The sequence below is a fragment of the Lupinus angustifolius genome, chromosome LG13, assembly GCF_001865875.1.
Source record: "Lupinus angustifolius cultivar Tanjil chromosome LG13, LupAngTanjil_v1.0, whole genome shotgun sequence".
NCBI lineage: Eukaryota > Viridiplantae > Streptophyta > Magnoliopsida > Fabales > Fabaceae > Lupinus > Lupinus angustifolius.
This window is the reverse complement of record NC_032021.1, coordinates 14,150,967-14,176,391: the sequence shown is the minus strand read 5'-3', so window position 1 is coordinate 14,176,391 and position 25,425 is coordinate 14,150,967. Positions and strand designations below refer to the sequence as shown.

Below are 25,425 nucleotides of genomic sequence, written 5' to 3'. Positions count from 1 at the left end.
TCTATAAGGAATCCATCTTTTCTTGCATGACTTTCATCTATTCGAATTTATCCTTATGAGTATGAACTTCATCTAAAGTTTTTGGCTCCCCCTCATTATGAGAAGGATATACTCATAACTATGGTATCTTCTAGATGAAAGACGTTCTCTATCATTTCTCCTGAACTTTGGTGTAGGGGGTCGCTCCCCATGCTCAACACCTTCTTCTTCTCCAACATCATCTGGTTCTGGCTCATCGTCAATCCCATAGTCATTTAACTATCCCCCACTTATGGAATTTTCTCAAGGCCAAGAGGCTAGTGTAAAATCAACATTACCACTAGGTTTCATGGTTATCCCTAGATTCACAGAATCTGATATAGTTTCTTACTCATGGAACACCATATATCTTCTTCTAATGACTCTCTTCTTTTCCGGATCCCATAACCTATAGCCAAATTCCTCATCTCCATAGCCCAAAAAATGCAAGGAATGCCTATATCATCAATGTTTGTTTCTAATCCTTACTTACATGAGAAAAGGCTTTGCATCCAAACATCTTCAAATGAGAGTATTTAATATCATATCCAGACTATACTCTCTCAAGACTGTCAAAGCCTAAAGGAATAGACAGAGATTTATTAATCAGGAAACATGTGGTTTAAACAGCTTTACTCTAGTATGGCTTAGACAGTTTAGCCATTCTCAAATACTCCTTAATTTTTCCCTACTCGTTCTATTGATTCTTTCAGCCAGACCATTACGTTATGGGGTACTATGATCTGCATTCTCATGTATGATTCCCTACTCAAAATAATAATACTTGAATTCATGGGATGTGTACACACCATCATTATCGTTGTGAAGACACTTGAAAGATTTCTCTATTTATCTCTCCACCATTACATGAAACCTTTTGAAGTATTGAAATACACGGTCTTTACTCCTTAGAAATTATGCCTACACTTTCTGTAAAGCATCTTCAATAAATGCCCCAAAATATCTACTATCACTAAGAGTCTCCACCTCAATGGGACCACATACATCAGAGTAATCCATATCCAAAAGATTTTGCTTCAGCTTCAAATTATTGTTGAAAGAAACTCTATGATTTTTCCAAATAAGTAGTGACCACAAGGATTTAACGTTATACCTTTAGCATATGGAATAAGAGATTTCCTTGTCAAAATCTTCAATCTTTTTTCACTCATATGAGCCAGCCTTTTATGCTACAAATTTGGTGAAACATCATCCTCGACAACATTCAACTCATCTTTGATCTGCTTGAGTTTTGTATAAGGTGTTTTACATCATTCCTCGAGCAACAACTGTTGAGCCTTTGGAAAGCTTCCATTTTCCATCACCAATGTTGTTATGGTATCTAACTCGATCTAGATCTTGCACATAAATCAAATTTAGGCATAGATTTGACACAGCGCATATATTTCAATATGAATGTGCAATCGATATTAGTCTGCAAGTACACATCACCCACTCCCACAATGTTTGTATTGTTGCTATTACCCATCCTTACTTTGCCAAAGTCTTCAACTTTGTACATTCTAAAGAGTTCCTTATTAGGAGTGGCATGATACGATGTTGAGTCAATAATCAATTCCTCACATGAATCTACAACATGATATTCTTGTATATTTGATGTATTCATTCGATACTTCTTGTATATGTTCTTCCATTCTTTACAATTCCTTTTGATGTGTCTTCTTCACCATAATGATAATATTTGAACTTTCTTTTAAACTAGAACTTAGGTCTATCTTTAGATTTGTAGGATCGACCTCTACTCTTGCTTCTTCCCCTGTTTTCCATGATAAGGGCTTGGGAGTTGTTTATCCCTAGGTCTTTCCTCCTTTCTTCTTCATTGAAAATGTTATATTTGACTTGTGTTAGTGAAAGTTGTCTATCTGATGTAGATTTTCTTAACGACGCTACCAACTTCTCCCAACTGTCTAGTAAAGAACTCAAAAGTAGTAGTGCTTGTAACTCATCTTCAGTACTACCTTCATGGTAATCAACCGATTTATCATATCGTAAAAGTCACTCAAGTGTTCAGCAACAGATCTTCCCTCTTTACACTTTAGGTTCACGAGCTTCTTAATTGCGAAATCTTTGTTTTGTGCAGTCTTCATCTCATAGATATTATGTACATTCTTCCACAAAGTCTGCGCATTCGTCTCTGTGGCCACATGGTGGAACACACTAATATCCACCCATTATCACATAATTCCAATGGCCTTCTGATGCATATTTTTCAATCTTTCGGTGTCATGTTGGTCGACTTTGCATCTCCATTCTCCACATGATCATATAGGTCATTGCAGAAAAGTATATCCTCCATTTTCGGCTTCCAAATGGAGTAATTAGCGGCTATAATTTGATCATGGTGCATATAGTCTCTTCCATTGAATTTAACAAGACAACCTCATAGCTCAACTTGTAGCTCTAATACTAGTTGTTGGGCTCTAAGATTGATTCACGGTTAAAATTAAATGATATTGTGATGTGGTGATGAGCACTAAAGTAGATATGATGGAAATATACCTATAAACTCAATAGCGCAGCAAAACTAAATGTGTTCAAAGTAAAGAAAAAGAAAGGAACACCAAATTTTAAGTGGAAAGCCCTCAAATGCCAAAGAAAAAACCATGGGAAAATCTTCGTAAAATATTCCATTATATGGAGGATAATTTCAATATATTTCCACACTCTTTTCGCACAAGAGGTATAAATATAGTGTTTCTCAATGACACTCATTCTATTCAAATACTGCTACACATAGTATCAAGGAGTTAGAGAGACAAAACCCAAAATTAACTCAATGCATTTTTTACACACTTTATATTATTTAGGATTACTCACACTCTCAATTTTTACTCCTTAACAAAAGCTCTCACTTATAAAGATTTATGTTATACTTTGCTTTTGTTGTTTCTGCTCTCCTTCATTCAACTCAAGCAAAATATCTCTATTTATAGAGGATTTGTGCATTGTGAAAATACGGAAAATTATTCAAATGTTGTGTCTTTTTCCATTGGCCTATTCATTGAGGCGTGCATGCCCTAAATCTTTTTTTCCTCTCATTAAATAAGTGTCCTAAATCATGGCTTTTATTACATCACATGGCTAGACCCCACAAGTAACTCATATATCAATCAATTAAAAAGTAATATAAATAAAAAAAAACTCTTAAAAATAAGCCATAATACTTTTATATTATTGGGTAAAATTTAATCTAATTGGCTAGAAATAGAATGTTTTTTGGACAGAGCATCTATACTGATTGTTGAGAATGGGTAAATTTTGAATATGCTTTCTAATTATATTAGGTAAAAGAGATGACGATGTGGAAATTAATATCATGTATCAAGCAATGAATGGTCTTAAATATATGAATGTTACACGTGCAACTTTTGAATTTACATATCTATCCTTATGGTGGGGTATAAAATTTAGAAAATGGGACTTATGTTCCTAGCTGGAGTCAACATATTCCTGAACCGTTTTCTGATTCCCATGACTTTAATATAATTTGATCAATCTTTTCTAAATGGATTCCTTCACGTAAATGTGATGTGTTAATATTCCTCATTTGTTTTATATCATTGAAATGTAAGTCACAAATGGACACTCAACTCGAATAAAAATATGGTTTATGTGAGTTATAAAGTGATCAAGTGATTAAAGTGAAAAGTTTAAATAGTGAAATGATAAAGAAGTTGAGGGTTCAAATCTTATTCATTACGAAATACTAACATATTAGCATTTGTTAATAAAAAAATATGGTATATATTTCCAATCGAGTTTGAATGTTATTTAAGGTTTTTCGTGTCTCTTAAATGCATCTACACGTCTTCAAAAATTCGCCTGCTAGTTAATAGAGCGAGGCTTGGTTGGTCGAGCAGATAATTCAAAATCGCATTTTGTAACAAATGATTTTCTTTGTTGACATATTCTCCTAAAGAAATCATTTCTTTTACTTGTATGTCGCTCCATATTTATTGGATATTATTTATAATGAAATAAGGTAATATATTTATTGTGTTAATTAACTTTAAATGTGATAAAGATCAATATGATTAAGACCACGATTTCCTATTGATTGATAAAAGCATCATTAATCAAGTATTATAGTTGATAAAGACAAGTATAATATGCATTCTCATAATCACAACGGAAAACACCCAACACTTTTCAGTGTCCTAACACACTTATCACATAACTATAATAAAATACAAGATCAACCAACATTTATCAAATTTGAAAAAGATTAGTAATCAATGATTTGATACTCTTATTTTGATTTCTAGAATTGAGAGATCCATGAATCAGAATCCTAATACATATAGATACAAATAGTCTAATGGAAACAAGAATTTTGAGAAACATTTGTAACATTTCATTTCTGTTGGGGGTATTTTTTGTATATGGCCTTTTGAGACAGTCAAACATCAAGTTTGATAAGGTGATAATAAAGGTTATACGTAAATATATGATGAGCTATGTATAGAGATATGAGTGACATAGATGATATATCTTTGGACCTCTTGATTGAGTAAGATAGTAAAATACATGGTCATGTTCCAGATGGACATAATATATTGATGTCACTTGTTCATGGATCACAATCTTTTCTAACATATTATAAAATTAGTAATGAGAATAAAGAATATTTTGGTATAAGGTCATATACTAAAATCAAAATATGTGTCATATTTAATTATTTTCTATAAAAATATTTCTAGAATTAAATAAAATAGTATATATGTCATATTTTTATTTACTAAAGAAAATAATTATTGCATTATATGAGTAGACTATAATTTCGAGGTGTTCATTTTTGTTGACTTTGGATGAGTTATGGTGCATTTGAATTAGTTTTGTGATAAAATAATAAAAAGGAAAACCTTAAAGAGACAAAGATTTTTTTTTTGATGAATAAAAAGAGACAGATGACTATGTAATAGTGTGTCATAAATATTTTGACTTTCTTCTCCGTGAAAATTGAGATGTTGGGTGCCCATTCGGTTCACCGATTCCAATATATTTTTGTCATTTATGAAAAAACACACATAGTTAAAAATCAATATTTCACACCATAAATGTCAAAATTTATAAAAATGACAAAATCCAAAGTAGTACTCTCGTGCCAAAACTGGAATATCTCTGTAGTCAAATTTTTTTATGACTCATGTAATACAAAATTGATCTTTCTAATGCTAAAAAGGGTGTTTCAAGACACAACTGCAGAACTGAATGAAGACAATTTGAGAAAACAAATGTAGAAATATTACCTTTTTATATGAAAAAACAAAATATATATTTAAAAAATCATTTTGACACTTTTGAAAATAAAAATCTATTTTCAGGAAATTTCCAAGAGCATTTTGAAATAATATAACAAGAATGATTAGTTCTCACACATTCTACTGATCAAGAATTTTAAAAACTTAGTTCAATTAGTTCTCACACATTCTACTGATTAAGAATGATTTTCTAAATTAAAAGCGTATGTTTGAAATTCCATTTATATAAATTTCAGAGATTTAAAAAAAATGTAAATCATTGAAATACTATTTTAAATGAAAATCTACTCATTTAAATCTAAATTTGTTGAGAGAGTCAATAGAAATCATTAAATTACCATTTTAAAAAATATATTTTTAAAATTATTTTACAACATTTGTAGATATGAACATTTTCACGGCAGATACCAGACCAATTAGAAGACAAAACAATTATAAAAACGTATCGCCTCAAAGAAATTAAAATGGATACCACGTGTTTATATCTTCAAAAAAGCAATAATGTATCATATGATATTAATTTTAATGGTATAATATTCTAAATTAATACATGAGTGTAATGTTTATGTATTAGTAGTATAATTATTTGTATCAACCTATATATTATTTACCATTATTTGTATTACTTGTTTTGAATGGTCAATAATAATAAAATATGTATAATGAATATTATAGTAATAATATATAGTAATAATATATAAAATTCATACACGTGTATTGATAAAAAAATTCCTAATGTAGTTAAGATTTTCTATTTGACTAGACTCATTAAATAATAGTATATAATGATTATATATGGGAAAGTCATTAATCAAAATTTGCTACTGTTACATTTTTTGTGTACAAGGTTTATAGGGATATGTTTTCCCAATTGAAAAGTTTGACCAATAGGAAGTAAATTGCTCCTAATAAGGTGAGTATGGATAGGTTGAAGTAAGTAAGACTTATCATTTATTTGACTTTAAATGTTGATCAAACTATTTTTTGAATTCGAACTAAATCTTAGATTTGTAGTTTGACCTAACCCTAATAAATGTTGATTAGATTAATTTTTGAATTTAAACTTAGTTTTAGACTTAGTTAAATATGACGTGTTATTTTTAACCCCAATGATACTTATCATAATGTATATATAATTTGAAATATAAAATGTTATATACAAATATTTGGTAGATCATATACATATATGTATATATGAGGAAGAGAATCAATAACAAAAAAGTAATATAACATTGTGACAATAAAATTTGCACAAGATTGTCCTACATAACTAGCAAAACAATAGAAAAATATTAGTTAGGTTCTTGCAATTATATATTATCTAATTTAAGCTATAAATAGATATTATTACTATTTACACAATGAAATATAGAAGCACAATTACTATTTACACAATTTAAATTCTGAACTATAATGTAAACCTGAGTATATACTTGTTCAATTATGAACGGAACAAACTAAGTCAACCGGTATGGCATGTTCCTACGCACACTTAATTGTTGTTATTTCATTTACTTGCTCAGAATGTACTTCCAAGTTGAAACTTAATGCACCGAGGAAAACATATATTGTATCTTAAGAACATATCCCGGTTCTGAACAATTGTTACAACTATGATTGTCTATAATCTATGATAATTAGATGTCCAGTTTAAACTAAAAATACATTCAATTGAATATTATTTTTTTCTTTTTAATGTGATTATCTTAATTTTAAAAATCTTATAATGGTTATTCATTGTTTTACTTTAAATTTTGTTTGGTAGATATGATAAGATATAAGGTAGTTAAAAACTTTGGAACATCTCAAATTTTAATTCATAGATAGGCATATTTTTTTAAACATTGATGCTAAAGTTTCTCATCATTATCTTTGTCGCTCATAGTGATCTTATATTACTTTAGTAGGACTGTCTCAGATTAATAGATGTAATAATTTAGCTAAAAGAAGGTCACAATTAAATTTTTTAATAAATTAGGATCCATATTTTGTTTGAACTAGACATTGGATATTCTGGTCGTAGAAAATTAATTTCAAGATTAAATGTTTATCAGAATTAAGTAAGAATACATGGACTTACTTAATCTGGTGACAAACTTACTAGTATTAGAATATGTCTGATGTATATAATATTTATTTAATTAATATTTTTTGAGTCCTATATTTGATCAGTATATATACACTTACTTATTACCTAATTTAGTGGAAAAGTTACTGCAACTAGAATATTCTCAATTAAAATATTAATAAAGATATCAAAATAATCTTGAAAAGAATTTCAATAAAAATAGACAAATTAGGAACTTTGTAATTATCCTAATTGAGCAGCCAAGAGAGAGAGAGAGGCATTGTGAAGGAGATGTGAGATTCTCATACCAAGTCACAAAATGGCTTTGAATGTTATTAATATTAACTAGAGTTACTGTAGGTTATTTTTATTAATTTTGGTACTACTGACACTATCCTTTCACCTTTTTAGATAAAGAACTCATCCATTTTGGCGTGTGTGGATGTCTCTCCCAACAAGTGTTGTTTTTAGAAATTCAAATTATGACATTTTGATCCTAGAGATTTAGTAAAATCTTACATTACTACCAACACGTTATTATGGTATTTTTATTGTTCGGTGATTAAGTACACAATCTTTATATATAACGATGAAAAACTTATGCGTAACATATTGAGAAAACATCATTGTAGCTTAGTATGACATACAAATCAATATTTAAATGCTTGAAAATTGTTTATATCAAAGTCAAATGAGCTTTTATTTTCATCCAACTCCTAATATTGAAATTTTTTCATTCCACATTATGTGATAGCTACCAAATAATAGAACAATCATAGTTATAATTCAGAATTCAATCCAAATGAGTAATCATAAATATTTGTGTTTGTAAGTTGTTACCTTTGGAAGATAAAATCTTCAACAAATTCAATTATAGCATAAATTATTCACTTGTGTTTCTACTCAACTAGGGCGTGTAATGCTAGCAATCAATTATAGCAAAACTGATAGACATAAATTGAGTGGATATTTTGAAAACTTGTGTTACCTGTAAAACTCCTGTAACGTGTTAATAACAAATTTTCCAAATGCCAAAAATTAAATACATTTGATTTCTTTCAAACTTAATATTAATAAGCTATAACTGTGTGCATTTTGTTGTAAAAAGTTGAATACATAGAAGTGCAGATTTGAGATATAAAAATTATACTTGTTAAATTATCCAAATGCCCCTCAATGTTTTGACTTTATATAATAATAAAATATAAAATTTATTATTATCTAATATGTTTATGTAATAATCCAATTAGTCTTCACTAATTAAATTACATATATATTATAATAAATAAATAAAGTTATAAATATAAATATTATTATTTGTAACATAAATTTAATTATAAAAATTGGAGTATGATTGACCACATTTTATATGTAAAATAGTTTTGACTAATATCATATAGTTTGACAAACATATTCTGATTTTGGACTTTTAATTAGTTGTCTAATATAATTGTCATACTGTATTAATATGTGTTCTAATTCACCAATTTTTCGATTAAACTGGTCGGTACGATATCATATTTATAATTATGTTTAAGATACACTCTTGTCAAGAAATTAAAGTAATTAAAACCTTTTCAAACCTCTGAAATTTTGTAATTCATATATTAAAATTTTCCATCCACTTACTCCCTCTAATCTCATTTATAGGTAGAAAATATTGATATTCTTTGTCTTAAATATAAGTAAATTTAACAATATATAGTTATATACAGTTTTAGACATCACTTTCAATTGAAACAATTTTAAATTAATCGTATATAATAATCATAATTATTTTTATATTTTCTATAAATCAAAATAATTAATCTTCTTTTAAGTACTTTCTTTATTACCTGTGAAATTGGATATATTTATTTAGAAAAAAAAGCAAACATTTGTTAATATTTTGAAATTTTGTGAAAATATATGCTGAATAATAACTGTAACGTATAATTATAGACAAACAATGAATGTAATATTTATACATTGTTAAAAATTTATATATATTTAATATATTATCTATCATTTATTTGAATAATTTTTTAAAGAGTCAATAATAAAATATACATAACAGATGAAATAGTGACAATATATATAACTCATATACTTTGATGTCATTGCATATATTTTCTATCAATTGGTATATGTTATTTAGTATGACATGTAATTCATATTTATGAACTAATATTTTGCTTTTGTTTTTCATAAGAAATAATAATATATACAATCATATTGTAAGATTTTTATACTATTAAATTATTATATATTTATGATTATTGACTTTCTTTCTAACATTAGTAATACAAGAATGAATGGAGATTAGGGGAATGTGAGACTATATATAAATCTTAATAGTTACATTGATATGTATTAATAGTATATGTCTTTTTATGTAATATCACTATATCATCTATCATTTATATTAAATTATTATTTCTTTTCAAAAAAAAGTAATTCAAATAAATAATAAATAATATAATAATTATATAATTACATTCATATTTTATATAAAGGAGCCACATTTTTTATTTCAAACTTTATACTCCTTCTTGTACCTTTTATTTCACATTAATTAGAAAAATAAAACTTGAGTTAAATATATATTAATATTATATTTTCTAACTAACAAAAAAGAAAAAATATATAATAATATAAAGTTTAGGATGGAAGATGTGTTTTATTTATAAAAGGATAGAATGATAGAATATATATTTTTGCTACTTTCGACCGTGACATTTATAACATCTGAGTGGGTCCATGTAATGCAGTAGACCCCACAAACACGATTCCAAGGAAGCACTAGATTGAAGGAAAGGTCTTCACTTTTTCTACACATTTCTTCTTCTCTCTCCCCCACCAACCACATTAACCCATTCCTTCATCTTTTACTCACACCAAAACCACTCTGATTCTTTTTCCTCGTACATACATGCTTCATTTTGTTTAAAGCTTCCATTTTTATCATTTTTTCTCAAATGGGTCTCTTTTATTTTGCATGTATCCCTTAACTCTGGGTTATTTCATGGCCTCAAGTTGAATTTATGAACTGGGGTGTTCTTTTTTTGTTGTTGTTTTTTACGATCTTCTAAGGTTTATTGGGGATTAATTTTTCTGAACTATTCTGAAATGGGTCTTCGTTAATCTTATTTCTGGGTTATTTGATGACCTCATGTTGAATTTTTGAAGTGGGGTATTCTTTATTATTATTATTTTTTATTGTTTCTACAATCTTTTGAGGTTTGTTGAGGATTGATTTTTTGTGAAGTGGGGTGGTTAGAGATGTTGGGTCCAGGTACCAATTTGGTGACAACAGTGATTGGATTTGGAATGAGTGCAACTTTCATTGTCTATGTCTGCACTAGAATTATTTGTGCAAGGTTAAGACGTGGTGCTGAATCTCGAATAATATATGAGTTTGAATCAAGGATAGATGTAGAACAGGTAATTTCAGCTATGCCTTTTTGTGAATATGATTTGATTTTGGGTGTTTTGCTTAATTTCTATAAACTTTGTTATATATAGTTCTCCTTATTTTATGTAGTCATGTTTCATAGATTATTGTTTCTGATCCAATAATTTTTGAAATACATGAGCAATGAGGATTGCTGCATTTTTATGATTTTCTTTAATACTGATGCAAATTTGCAAGAAGAAATCTGTCACTTCCTACAACAAAATTTCAATCAGATGTATTAAATTAGCTTGTGGCTGAATAAAGCGCATAAATCTGGATGAAATTCTAATGTAGATTCAACAATTCATCATATTTAATAGTTTAGATCAATGCATTCAGTTTCTAAAGTGCAAATTGCATTTTAGAATAACCACACCCTTAAATATATACATCATGCTTCTTAATTTGATTTGTCTAGTGAAAATTTCTTCCTAGTCAATATTCACATATTTCATGTTATTGAATTTGTGATACCTTTAAAATACAAAAAAAGATTAACTACTAATCTGTGATAACTTTTACTTACCCTTTGGTTTTAAGAGAAATTGTTGAACATAGATGTACAAATTATAGTGCTGTTTCAAATAATGGGTGGCCACAAAAGTGTATAATTTGCCTAACTAGTAATTCTGTTTATGTCATAGTGTATCTCTTCAGGTTTGCCTCTTTAGATTTTAATTTTTCTTTGTTTACCGATAGCCAGAACATCATGTTAATGAATCTGAATCCGAACCTGTTCTACTTGATGCAATCCCCACTTTGAAGTTCAACCAAGAAGCATTCAGTTCCATTGAAAATATACAGTTAAGTTTCCTTCCTAATTTGTTGATCATAGAGAACATGCTCCTCATATTTTCCTCTACAGAATATGTTAACTTTCTGCTGTTGACTGATACAATATTTTCCGAGTGAGATTATGATTTGGTTGTTCCGATATTGTTCTTTGAAATTTTGCAAATAATATTAGAAGTTCATGGTATACACAAAGCAATTCATGGATTGAAAGTAAACATATGCAAAGATGAGTATTTTGAATAGATAAATAACTAAGTTTTCTTCTACCAGGTGTATAATATGTTTAGCAGATTACAAAGAAAGAGAAATATTGCGCATGATGCCCGAATGTGGCCACACTTTTCATCTTTCTTGCATCGATGTATGGCTGAGAAAACAACCTACCTGTCCAGTATGCCGTCTATCATTGAAAAGTTCTTCTGAAACAAAACGTGAAAGAGATGTAACATTGAGCACTAATCAATCTTTTGACGAGTCTCATACACCCGAAGGGAATGAAGATAATGAAGATATCCAGAGTCATGTTGAATCAACTACTAGTAACTCCTTACAAGCAACTTCTGGAGAACCAGAAGCAAGGCAATGATGTAAGAAAGCTATAGGGGCTGGTTCACTTAAAAGAGTAGTGTAAAGTTTCTCCTTCTATTGAGGAATGCTTCTAATTAGATTTGATTCGAATTCTGTCTAACGAGAGGGTGAGCTTGACGCATTTGCTTACGGGTTCAAATCTTGGAAACAACCTCTCCGCTTGTAGGGGTAAGACTGTGTATATCTATCCTCTCTAGACCATACTAAGTGGGAGCCTCGTGCATTGAGCTGCATTTTCTTTTTCTTTCTTTCTTTTAAAGAGGGAAGACCAACAGTGTTTTATATAGCTTTCTTTTACAAGATAGAATTATGTTTTTCCAGTCCCTCAGTCATAGTAACAAAATTGTACTATCTTTGGGACAAATTTTTACCATCTTTATGGAATGGGAGAACCACCAAATTTGAATTAGATAGTGTCATGTATTATTGTATACTAAGAGCATCTATGAGGATTAGTATATGCTAATGTTTTACCTTTTTATTTTTCATATCATAGTCCATTTGCGAGTTGAATTTTAGAATGGAAAGAAAGGAAATACAATGTTTCAGAGCCATAAAATACACTGCGAGATGACTCTGAACTCTTCTATTTTTTCTTCTTTCCCCTCCAAAACTCAAACTCACAAACAAACCCTATAACATAATATTCGAGAAGTTAATATATATTTTTCATGGCTCTGAAATGGAATATTTCGTCATGAAATACACTATGAGATGACTCTGAACCCTTCCATTTTTTCTTTCCCATTAATATTCCAGAAGTAAAGTATATATTTTTCATCAATGAAATTTTATCAAGTTAGAAACATTTTTTTTTTACATCTAAAAAGAACACAAAAGAAAAAAATTTGAATATTAAATCTGTTCTAGGAGTAGTGTCCCAAACTGAGAAGTCCATTTCTGAATGCAAGTTAATCTTTGCCAAGAAGTTTGCCAATATGTTAGTTTCCCTAAAGATGGACCGAATATGAACAAACCAACCTGGTGCAAGCCAAACATGAATATTTTCCAGCACTTGCATAAGTTGAACATTACGAACATGCATTTCTTTTGTAATAATCTTCACAACTTGTAGGTAGTCTGTCTCAAGAATTACGTAATGATAATCCAAGTTCCATGCCAATTACAACCCATGCTCCATTGGGCAACCGGTTCCATAGGTAACCAAGTATCTAGGAATCCAGAGTCCCCCAAAGGAAATACAATGTTTGACTTAGTGAAACATTTCTTTTATAACATGTTTGCTAATATCTTAATGTGAATAGAGAGGACTCATGTTTTTGTTAAAATTGATACTCTAAAAATTTGACATGTGTTACTTATGTAGTTCTTTTGGGAAATTGTATTGCTTCCATCACTTTCTTCTTTTACTCATTTCAGAAATTGTTTCCAATCTCATACCCTTATTGACAATTCATGCTCTCTCCATATCATGGTAATGTTATTATCTCATTCTCACTTTTCCCTTTCAATTGTACATTTTATTGTTTCATTCATTTTTAATTTTGTTGTTTCTGTTAGTGCTCTTTTATCATTTCCACTTTTCCCTTTCAATTATAGTTTCTATTGTTTCATTCATCATATTTTCTAATATTTAAATTTACCCAAATTCTTAAGCTTCCTCTAATGATTATGAGGTGTCTCAACCCTTACACCTCCATCACCACTACCTTTGTTAGATGTTGTTAGACCAAAGCAGAACATAAGGACAACTTCCTCGAACCTCTCCAGTTGTAAAATTTGTTTCTTCAGTTATCATTTCTTAATTTAGTAATGATTAGTTTTTTTCCACTTTTGTGTTCAACGTTTTTCTTTTAACCATCAATTAATTTAGGAATCATAATATTTTATATAGATATACTATTTTTTTCACACAAACATATTAGGGATTAATTAGAGGGAGATGTTAAGTAAATTTAAAATGGATACTCTAAAAATTTGACATGTGTTACTTATGGGGTCCTTTTGGTAAATTGTATTGCTTCCTCCACTTCCTTCTTTCACTCGGTTCATAAATTATTTCCAATCTTATATCCTAATTGATCGTTCCTACTCTGTGCATATCACGATAATGTTCTTCTCTCATTCTCGTGTTTTTCTTTCAATTGTAGATTCTATTGTTTCATTCATTTTTTCTCCTTTTCTAATATTTAGACAAGTTCATATGTCTACATATCACTATAATGTTTTTTTCTCATTCTCACTTTTCCATTGCTTCTATTGTTTCATTCTTTATATTTTTTGCTTTTTCTCCTTTTTGAATTATTAGATTTTCCCAAATTATCTTTCCATTCAACTTCCTCCAATGATTATGAGATATCCCAATCCCTATGACTTCATCACCACTGCGCCTTTGTTAGATGTTGTTAGACAGAAGCACAAATGACAACTTTGTCGAACCTCTTCCGTTGTAAAGTTTGTATCTTTAGTTCCAATTTCTTAATTTAGTGATGGTTAGTTTTTACACTTTTATGTTCAGTGTTTTGTCTAATATTTAGACAATTTCATATTCAACGATAATGTTTTTCTCTCATTCCCATTTTCCTTTCCACTTGCGGTTTCTATTAAATCAATCACTATAATTTTTTTCCTCCTTTTCTAATAATTAGATTTTCTCAAATTCTCTTTCCATTCGGCTTCCTCCAATGATTATGAGGTGTCTCAACTCCTACGTCTCCTTCACCACTATGCCTTTATCAAATGTTGAATCGAAGCACAATAACTTTCTCGAACCTCTTCAGTTGTAAAATTGTTTCTTTAGTTCTCATTTTTTAATTTAGTAATAATTAGTTTTTTTTTTACACTTTTGTGTTCGTTTTTCTCTTAACCAACGATTAATTTATGAATCATTATGTTTTATGCAAACATGTTTTTTCCCACACAAACACAATAGGGATTAATTAGAGGGAGATGTTAAATAAATTTTAAAAATTAAGTATTACAACATCATCATCAAATGCCATGCCCTCTTGAAGAGAGTGGTGGTAGAATTTGGTGCGATCACAACCACTCATTCCATTTGTTTTTGTTTTTGTCTACTCTCTTTCTAATCACATGTAACAAACAATCAACATTTTTTGGGAATCACCTTAACTTTATATATCATTGTTTGTCTTTTAATCATTAATTAATTTAGGTATGTCCTTTAGCAATCATAAATCTATGACAAGAATTGAATCGGAGTAATTGTGTTTCCAATATATTATATATTTAATGCTTGATTATAGATTACACGGTTAAATATCTGTAATTATGAAAATTAAATTTGCGTTGAAGAAATGATACGAATTTATTACCGCCATGAATGCAATTCAAATTTCAAAACGTTGAAATGATTATATTTTGATTTAAAAATCAAAATGAAAATTAGAACTAAAACATAATCATATCTATTTCATAATTACGTAACATGTAAGAGATTCAGTCTTAGAAAAACTACCAAATATTTCATATGTTACACATATTTTTCAAATGTACAAAAACATAGATAAAAGATAAGCGTATAAAAATTAAAAATAATGATATAAAATGCAGATACAAAATGTTAATTTATTCAAACAAAATTTAATTAGAAATAGTTACTAACTAAAAAATAAAAATAAGTGAAATTATAAAATAAATGTAATAAAAAATAAAATACAAATAAAGACTAACTCAAGAGATTACTTCTCTTTTAGGTAATTTAGTTTATGAATTTAATTTTTATGCATTATCAATATAAAGTTTTTCTCTTTAACAAGTAGTTATATGTCACTCTATATATGACTTATATAGTGATTATTAAAAAAATATAGTGATTTATTGATATTATACATTTATTTATATTTTTGGTGGATATTGAATAAATTTAATAATGAGAATAATAAAAAAGGTAACACTAAATCAATTAAAAAAAGATTTAAAAAGACAAAAGAAATAAGATATTATAGAATTGATTGTGAAGCGGAGGAAAATGATAATGTAAGAATTAAGTTTAAGGTTTTAACAGTGGGATAGTAATTTCTGATAAATTCAATTTTAGTAATATAGGATATCATAATCTCTATACATTCGGACAATAAAATTTTAATAAATTCAATTCAGCCTAAATTATGTATAACAAAATAATGTCTATTAAGTCGAATACAAGGGTATATTCCACAAAATGATTATATTTGGATTTATTTTTATGTTATTCAAATTTCAAAATTTTGCAATTATTATATTTTGATTTAAAAATCAAATGACTATTAAAACTGAACAATGATCACATCTATTTCATAATTATGTAAGTTGTATGAGATTTAAATTTAGAAAAATTATCAAATATTTCATGTTTTACACAATTTTTAAATGTAGAAAAAAAATCGGATAAAAAATTAAAAATAATGATCTAAAATTAAGATATAAAGTGATAATTTATTAAAACAAAAATTAATTAAAAAGTTACTAACTAGAAAATAAAAATAAGTAAAATTATACAATAAATATATAATACTAAAAATAAAAACAAAGATTTTAAACCTAATTATCAACTAAAATTTGATTTATCGAGATTCAACATCGACAATGTTATTTATGTCGTTATGATTTATTACTTCAAATTGTTGATTTAAAATTATTTTATGCTTTTGTATTGTAAGCATTTTGACTTACAATGCTATTTTTTTGTTTCAACTCATATAACTTTAATATTTATATTTTATTATTAAATTAATGCATGACTCTTTTAACTAAAAATCCATGCCTTTCATTTAACTATAAATATTAAGTACATTTTTCAGTGCCAACATGAAGTGATCCATCTAAATTGCATGGGTATACCACTAGTTTTTTTTATTTATAAAAAATCATTCTTTTCAATTGGATAATCATGTAATATAAGAAAATCACACTCACTGCAAAGGTTATTCTTTTCTTTCTTCATTTGCATGAGCACGGACTGTAACACCCCGAAAAATATTCTTTATTTATTACGCGGAAAAGTGAGTAAAAATTTTTCTTTTTAATTGGTGACATAAAATTGTTTTCTTTTAAAACATTTCTTTTCCGGGACATCACTTTAAGTAACATAGAACGCGGAAATCAAAACTGGTTACCTTACGGTAACTGAAATGATACAACATTTCCTGAATATACATCTTCATAGATATATATAATGGGTTAAGTCATAGTCAATTCATACGGACTAGGTTAGTAAAGGCGGAAACTACATCGCCACTAACATATACAAAATCCAAAGAAACATAGCCCCCACCAAAAACAAAAAGGGAACATCGACTGGCCCACAAGCTGACTCAAAAGATTCCAGGAATGTTAGACCCCTCACTCGGGTCCTCCTCCTCTTCCGAGTCAGACACGAGGTCGATCACCTCCACCGAGCTCTCTACATTTACGAGCTCAACGACCTTGTCCTCCTCCTCCTCTTCCTCCACTTCATTATGCCATAACCCAGTGGCATCATTCGGAGAGGATGACATTCTCAAATTCGGAGTCTTCTTGCAGCTCATATGTGGGAATTCACTTCCACAATAATAATGTGTGCATGATATGTCATGATTATCCACCTTACACCAATATCCATCCAACATCCTAATCGGAAATAATCGAGAGTACAGGTCCCGTACCAAGCCGCTTTGTACACACCCGAAATAACATATTTTCAAAACTCATTACTATTAAAATACTTAAAACTCTTTCATCCATCCATTTTGAAACTTGTCCAAAGCCATGGTTAAAGGCTTAAACAAGTGAAAATTCATATATTAACACAATGTAATAACTTCTTGAAAACAACTTGTTCATAGTTTCAAAACACATTTTTCATGAGTTCAAGAACACTCATTTTCGGTTTTGCTTCCAAAATGAGTTAGAAAGTGTTTTAGAAAATTTGAACGGTTAAATATGTTCTTGACATACTCATGAACAACATACTTCAACATCATCAACATCCATTGGTTGAATGTGAAGAGATTGAAGATTGAAAGAAGAAGAAAATGAAGAAGAAAAGATGATGAGAGTAACTTACTCTCAAATCTTCAAATTGCCAAGCTTTTTGCAAAGTGTTAATGCATGAAGATACATGGGTATTTATAGAGTTGTGGGGTGGGAGAAATCTGATTTCTAAACCCATTTCCCAAGGCAATCTAGCAAATCCAAGAAGGTGAGTGAATCATGGGTTAAGTGAGTGATTTAGGGGATTTGGTGGTAGTGAAATCTATAAGATTTAGTAGGTAGATTTTGTGAATTGACTCATGCGACGACTTCGGCGAAACGCGCATGATTAAGATTATGCTCGAGTATTGTCGGCCAATATTCGAGTAGCCAAAAATGATCGCCCGATTTTACTTTACGATGGAACTTCGAATTTCGACATTCCGAGTGAAAATATTCTAGAAAATGATTATAGACCAGCTCATGGTCTATCTTGACTCTAAATGTGATTACGAAGCCAATGGCGCAATCGGAATTCGATTCCGAGTTACGGTACTCAAAAACCACTTTTTGAGCCGTACCGGGTGAGATTTGACCCCGACAGTGGTCCGAAACCGACTGTCTCCGAAAATCATGAAAATTTACCACCAAATTGGAAATAGAATTTTAAGACTAAAACTCAACTAGAGTTTCGTCTAATTATTTACCTAAAATTCCCAGAAATTCATTTTCGAAAATATAATTGATAAAAATATTAATAAAATCTTATAATTCAAAATCATAAAATTTGCGGTGTTACACGAACCCAATCTAGTTAGAACTTTCAACATTTGTGTTCTATCTCTAATGTCATTATACACTTGATAATCCAAAATATAGGTGTTGTATGATCATTAACTAAATACATTTATGACATAAATGAATAAACCTTGGGAGTGATATATTGGTATTGTCGAATAAAGGTTTATAGACATTCATATTCATACCTAGTACATTATCCATCCACAATTATGATGATTGAATACATATGTATACATTTTGGGAGCACATCTGGTGTAGCACAAAGTGTGTCACTTCATATGTCACTGTTTGTGATTGGTTGAAAAATTATATTTAAATTAAAATTTTAATAGTTAATTATTTTTCTCACCAATCACAAGCAGTGACACATGGAGTGACACACTGTTTTGGGACAACAGATATCCACCCATACATTTTATAGGTAATGGTGATGGGTGAGAAGAGATGCATACATACACATATGTCTAAAATCACGCAGACATATTATACCTAGTGTTGTGATATCCGGATCGGACGGTTCGACCGGTTTAATCGCTGACTGGACTTAAAAACAGCTCTGGTTTGTAGTTTTATCTAAAAGAAGGTTGTATCGATTTGAACCAGAGAAATTCCGGTATGACCATGTTAAACCCGGTTGAACCAGAATAACTCGGGAAGTGAACCGGACGGTCCACTTAAAATTTAAAATAAAAATAAAACGCTACTCTAATGTTTTGTTTTACTCATGTCCAAAAAAAGATGGAGAAATGTTATTTCAATATAATTACACATAAATATTAATTATATAATTTTTTTATTTATATATAACTATATATTTATTTATAAAAATGATAAATTATATATAAAGTCATTCGGTCAGATCGGATGGTTTAAGTGTTTAAACCAGTTAAACCTAATATGGGACATCTTCGAGTTTGATAGTCGGCTCGGATTTCACAACATTGATTATACTAATGCCACAAACATAACACAAAGCATAATTTGAATATCCAGTCAACTTATACATTTTGAAGCATTCAAAACACAAACCAAGAATTTATTTTAAAATCATCTTACCCATCAATTACCAATTATTAGTGTACTCTCCCTACCTTAAATCCCTAGATAAAGATGAAGCTTGAAGAAACAAGGGCAACAACAACATACTATCAATACCTATTTTTGTTCGGCCAATAAAAAGTTCAAAACTTTTTAACTTCAAGTTAATTTTTCAAAAAGAATAATATTTATTTTCGAAAATATATTAAGAAAAAACAAAAAAGTGATTCTGGAAGCATATCCATTTGATTTTTCAGAAAATATAAAAAAACAAAAAATAGAAAATTATTAGGATCTCAATCCATAAGAATATGCAACAAATTTTTTAAGAGATGAAATTAGTTTACATTATTTTCAAGAGGAAGTTACTTAGACATTTAAATAAATAGGACCCAGGGTCGTTAGAAAAACACACACAAAAATCAGAAAAATACTAGATTTAGAAAAACCAAAAACTAGAGAAATACACTTTAAGTGGCTGACGCAACTTTGCTTTTGACTTGTTGTTCCATAAATGGTCTTGGCGCCGGCTCCGCCTAAGTTTGTAGGCATATTTTACTTCCTTAAAAGTATTTCCTTTATGAACTCAAGTTTAACAGAAACATCGATAACTAATTATGGCAAATACAAGGTAATTTAACCATATGGTGCACCTTGACCGAAAAATTACGGTTTTGGTGCACCATTTAGGAAAATTACAAAACTAGTATAACTTTCTTGGAATCGGCAATGGAAATGTCGATTTCTGTTTTTTTTTTGTCTGACTCCCCCAAAATTGGCAATAGGGAGGAGTTTTATTAAATCGTAATTTTGGGGGGAGTTTTATTAATTGGCAATTGGTAAAAGAATTACAATTTAATAAAACTCCCCCTATTTCCAATTTTGGGGGGAGTCAGACAAAAAAAAAACAGAAATCGACATTTCCATTGCCGATTCCAGGAAAGCTACACTAGTTGTGTAATTTTCCTAAAAGGTGCACCAAAACCGTAATTTTCCGGTCAAGGTGCACCATATGGGTGAATTACCCGCAAATACATTAACAAAAATATCACCATTCATAGTCTAAACACAAATTAAATTATAATATCATCACCACCACATCTACAAAAACCCTAATCCAAATTAAATTTTATCATAAACTCATTGTAACACTGTGAAAATTCGATATATTTTATTAATTATTTATTTTAACAAAAATTAATTTTTAGAAATTAATCGACAATGTTTTAGGCTAAATCGTAGTTGAAAGTTTGTCAAGTTTTGTGAATTCCTATTTTGGACTGCTATCATGCCCAAATTCGTCCGAATTCAGCCCAACAACGTGTTTTTGAGTTTCGTAGCTTGGAGTCAAATTTCGATTGCGCCATTGGCTCCAAAATATTATTTCAAGTCAAGGTAGACATCAAGTTTGTCCAAAACGCATTTCTAAATATTTTTCACTCCGAATTCCATATTCCTAAATTCTAACCGTAATCGGAAGATTTTAATATCCAACCGAGTATTAGCCGATAATACTCGGGCATGATTTAAGCGTGAATGTTTCACCAAAGAAATCACTTCACTTTCACGAGTGAAACTTGTTGCGAAAGCAATAAAAAATACTCATATTTTACACTAAATTCATTAAACCCTTCATTTACCGTTACGTCGTTATTCTTTGAAAACCATTGGTTTGCCTCCTTAAACCTGATTCAATTCTCTCAAAAGGGCCATTTACTCTTGAAACCTTGGCTTGCCCCCCTCTTAATCAGATTTATTCTACTTAAAAAGTCACTCAAGCTAGAGAAACCCTTGGCATCACTTCCTCTTCTTCTTCATTTGGATTTTTTCAAGAACACCAAGGTAAACCTCATACTTGTTCTTCATCTTTTAGAAAATTTAGCCGTTCATTGTATATGATATTTGAGTATGATGTTTATGCGCATGTTACAAACATTTTCAACCGTCAAAATTTTCTAAAAACCTTGTTATCTCTTGTTATACGCAAGAACGCAAAAAATGAGTTTTTGTGAATTTAGAAATCGTTGTTTTGAAACCATGAAATATTGTTGTTCATGAGGCTGTTTTAGTGTTTAAAATATATGCATGTGCCGATTTTGATGAAAAGAGATGATGATGAAATTAAGGATGTTTCATTTGAAATATCGTTTTGAGCATGAGATCAACCCTTGTAAAAAGGTGTTGAAATGATCATGAACCAATAGGAATCGGGAATGACACTTTCGAGGATAAATGATGGTTCGGGAATATAGGTCTTGGACCGGAATGATGAGAGTCTTGAATGCTCTTGAAATAGATTAGAACGGTGTCTTTGTCGTAGAGTTAATAAGTGAACGATTTAACTCGTGAATCACCAATTTGTGTTTTGTGTTTATTTTTGAGGCGTTCGAAGTCAGACAACCGATCCATTCAGGTGACAGAGATCAACCACGCTACAACCTAAGGTGGGGGATAATACATCGTGACATAGTGGTCTCCGAATATGACACTTGGATCTCCGAACTACCTCAAAAGTTGGGAGTTATTTTTGTTTTTGTTAGAACTCGTACTTAACCAAATGATTTCGTGTCTGGATTAAGTATGGATGTTTCCTTAGGCTGTATGCCCCTAGAATAGTATAAAATATCAAGTATTGTGGTTTTTATCCATGAAGGAACACCACTCAAGAAACTAAAACACGTAGGGATCGAAAACAATGGAGATTTCCGATCTGGTACACCCGCTAACACTAGAGCTAGTCACTAGTGGTCATTTCCATTTCTAGTTGCTCTTGAGGCGGGTATCTATGTAGGATATTTTGGGTGTTTTGAATAAACCAGAATATTATATATATTTTCAGTTTGGACCAGGATGTATTCCGCTTTACTTTTGTATAAACGTTTTCAGTTGTTTTCAATAAAGAATTATACCACGATATATTAAGTGGCTTGTAGTTACCATTAGGTAACTATTGTTGTCTATTCCGCATTTTAGATTACTTCACGTGATGTCCCGAAAAGGAGTCAAATGTAAATGAGGACGTTTTACATTACAAAAAAAATTACCCATTTTTGGGCAATATTGTTGGAGTAATTTTCGGGGCGTTACACACATCAATACTCACAACCAAATATAAATTAAACAACACACAAGTCGAAACACAAATTTAATCATATTATCATCACCTTCAACAGTCATAGCTTAAATATTTTCCAAGCTTGCATGATCATTATTTTTAGTATTTCTTTTTAAAGAGTTATGCATGAAATAAGGAATATGAAAGGAAAGAAAAATGAGAGCCTCTCAAACTAGGGAAAATTTTGGGATGATTCATGGTCTAAGGCCTCCCGGTGCAAGCCTACTAGAGCAATTTGAAAAGAAAAGTGACTCACAATTACAAAATATAAATAATGAATGACACACTTGTGCTTGGATCTTACCCTCCATTATCTTGCATTCTAATAAACATCAACTGCATGTTAATTAACATGCATCATCACCTTACCAATCAATGCATAATATTCAAACATTTATCATTATAACCCCAGACATTAACTTGAACTTCATGCATCGCATATTCCCAAAAATCATATCATTACAATTATATTCATAATGAAGCTTTTCGGTTCATGTACCTTGATAAACATTGACAATCAAGCTTTTTTGGTCCTCTACCTCGATGAGCATTCACAATCAAGCTTTTCGGGTGCAATACCTTAATAAGAATATACAATCAAGCTTTTCAGGTCCTATACCTCGATGAGAATTTAGAATCAAGCTTTTTGGGTCTTGTACCTTGATGAACATTTACAATCAAGCTTTTTGGGTCTTGTACCTCAATGAGCATTTACAATGAAAATTTATGGGTCATGTACATCGATGATCATTTATAATTCAAGCTTTCCAGGTTATATACCTCGATGAGCATTTGAAATCTTACCTTCCAGGATCTTGTGCCTCATGTGTTTAAAATCTTACTTTCTAGGACTCGATGTCTGACGTGTTTCAAATGTTACTTTCTAGGACCTCATGCCCGACTTGCATAAAAAACATACTTTCGAGGATCCCATACCTGACGTGTTTCAAAACCTTACCCACCATAATAGAGTCTCAAACTGCTTCATCAGATCTCGATGGTCCATAGCAAAGTCTTGAACAACTTCTCCAAATTGATAGTCCACCATAGTAGAGTCTCAAATTGATTCACCAAATCTCGATTGTCCACCAATAGAGTCTCGATCTGCTTTATCAAATCTCGATGGTTCACCAATAGAGTCTTCAACTACTTCATCAAATCTCGATGATTCACCAGCAAAGTGTTGATCTGCTTCATCAAATCTCGATGGTCCACCAGTAGAGTCTCAAAATTATTCATCAAATAATGATGTTTTACCAGTAGAGTCTCAAACTGCTTCATCGTATCTCGATGGTCCAGCGATACAATTTCAATCTGCTTCATCAAATATCGATTGCATGTAAGCAGAGTCTCTAACTGCATTACCAAATCTTGATGGTCCACTAGTAGAATTTCGAACTACTTAATTAAATATTGATGGTCAACCAATAGAGTATCGAACTGCTTCATCAAATCTCGATGGTCAACAAGTAGAGTCTCGAAATACTTATTCAAATCTCGATCGTCCACCAGCAGAGTCTCAAATTGCTTCACCAATTCTCGATGGTCCACCGACATAGTCACGAACTGCTTCATCAAATCTTGATTGTCCGCTAATAGAGTCTCTAACTACTTTTCTAGGCATTGACAAAATTAGCATCCTATACTATACTAATTACTTACAATGATATATCTCAAACCTCGGTGTGCTTGCTTTCAAGTAAAGAGGTGCAATTGCAAACATTCATTATTGTTCGGCCTACGAAAGCCTAAAAAAAATGTAACATAAAATATTTTTTCAAAATTATATATATGTATATTTATTTAGAAAATAAATTTAAAAAATAAACAAAAAAAAAGTGATTCGAGAAGCATATCCCCTTTGATTTTTCATAAAACATAAAAAAACTAAATTCATAAAATTGTTAAGATCTCAATCCCTAAGAATATGCAATAAATTTTTTAAGAAATGAAATCTGGTTGCACTATTTATAGGAAGAGGTTACCTACCATTTTCCTATAAGTAGGACCCTTGAGGTCATTAGAAAAAATAAACCGAGAAAAATACTAGAAATAGAAAAGTGAAGCACTTAAGTGATTGACACAACTTTGCTTTTTATCAGCTGCTCCATAAATCAATATTATTAATATCATATCGGTTATCAATCAGACGGGGTACTGATATAGTAATATAATTGTTCAATTGGTGGTTCACTGATAGACCGATATTGGTGAAGTTAGATATACATATATTTTATAGTAAAATTAATATTCAAAAATTGATAAAAAAGACAATAACAACTTTTATTTATATGATTTGTTAAAGCAAATAATATATCACTCGATGGTAGACCATGTTTTAGAAGTAAAAAAATATGTTGGTTGTGGTTTG

At 30.0% G+C, this 25,425-nt stretch overlaps 1 protein-coding gene across 1 annotated transcript; it reads left to right on the top strand.

Annotated features, from left to right (window-relative positions):
- LOC109363375 (putative RING-H2 finger protein ATL62) lies at positions 10,112 to 12,628 on the top strand. Its single transcript, XM_019609623.1, has 3 exons — positions 10,112 to 10,791; positions 11,504 to 11,607; positions 11,870 to 12,628. Exons 1-3 carry the CDS (start codon positions 10,630 to 10,632, stop codon positions 12,183 to 12,185), a joined length of 582 nt encoding a protein of 193 aa, XP_019465168.1. The 5' UTR covers positions 10,112 to 10,629; the 3' UTR covers positions 12,186 to 12,628.

Coding starts and splice junctions, on each gene's coding strand:
- LOC109363375 (XM_019609623.1), top strand. CDS start 10,630: ATGTTGGGTCCAGGTACCAATTTGGTGACAACAGTGATTGGATTTGGA. Junction 10,792..11,503: donor CAAGGATAGATGTAGAACAG/GTAATTTCAGCT, acceptor GTTTACCGATAG/CCAGAACATCATGTTAATGA. Junction 11,608..11,869: donor AGTTCCATTGAAAATATACA/GTTAAGTTTCCT, acceptor TTCTTCTACCAG/GTGTATAATATGTTTAGCAG.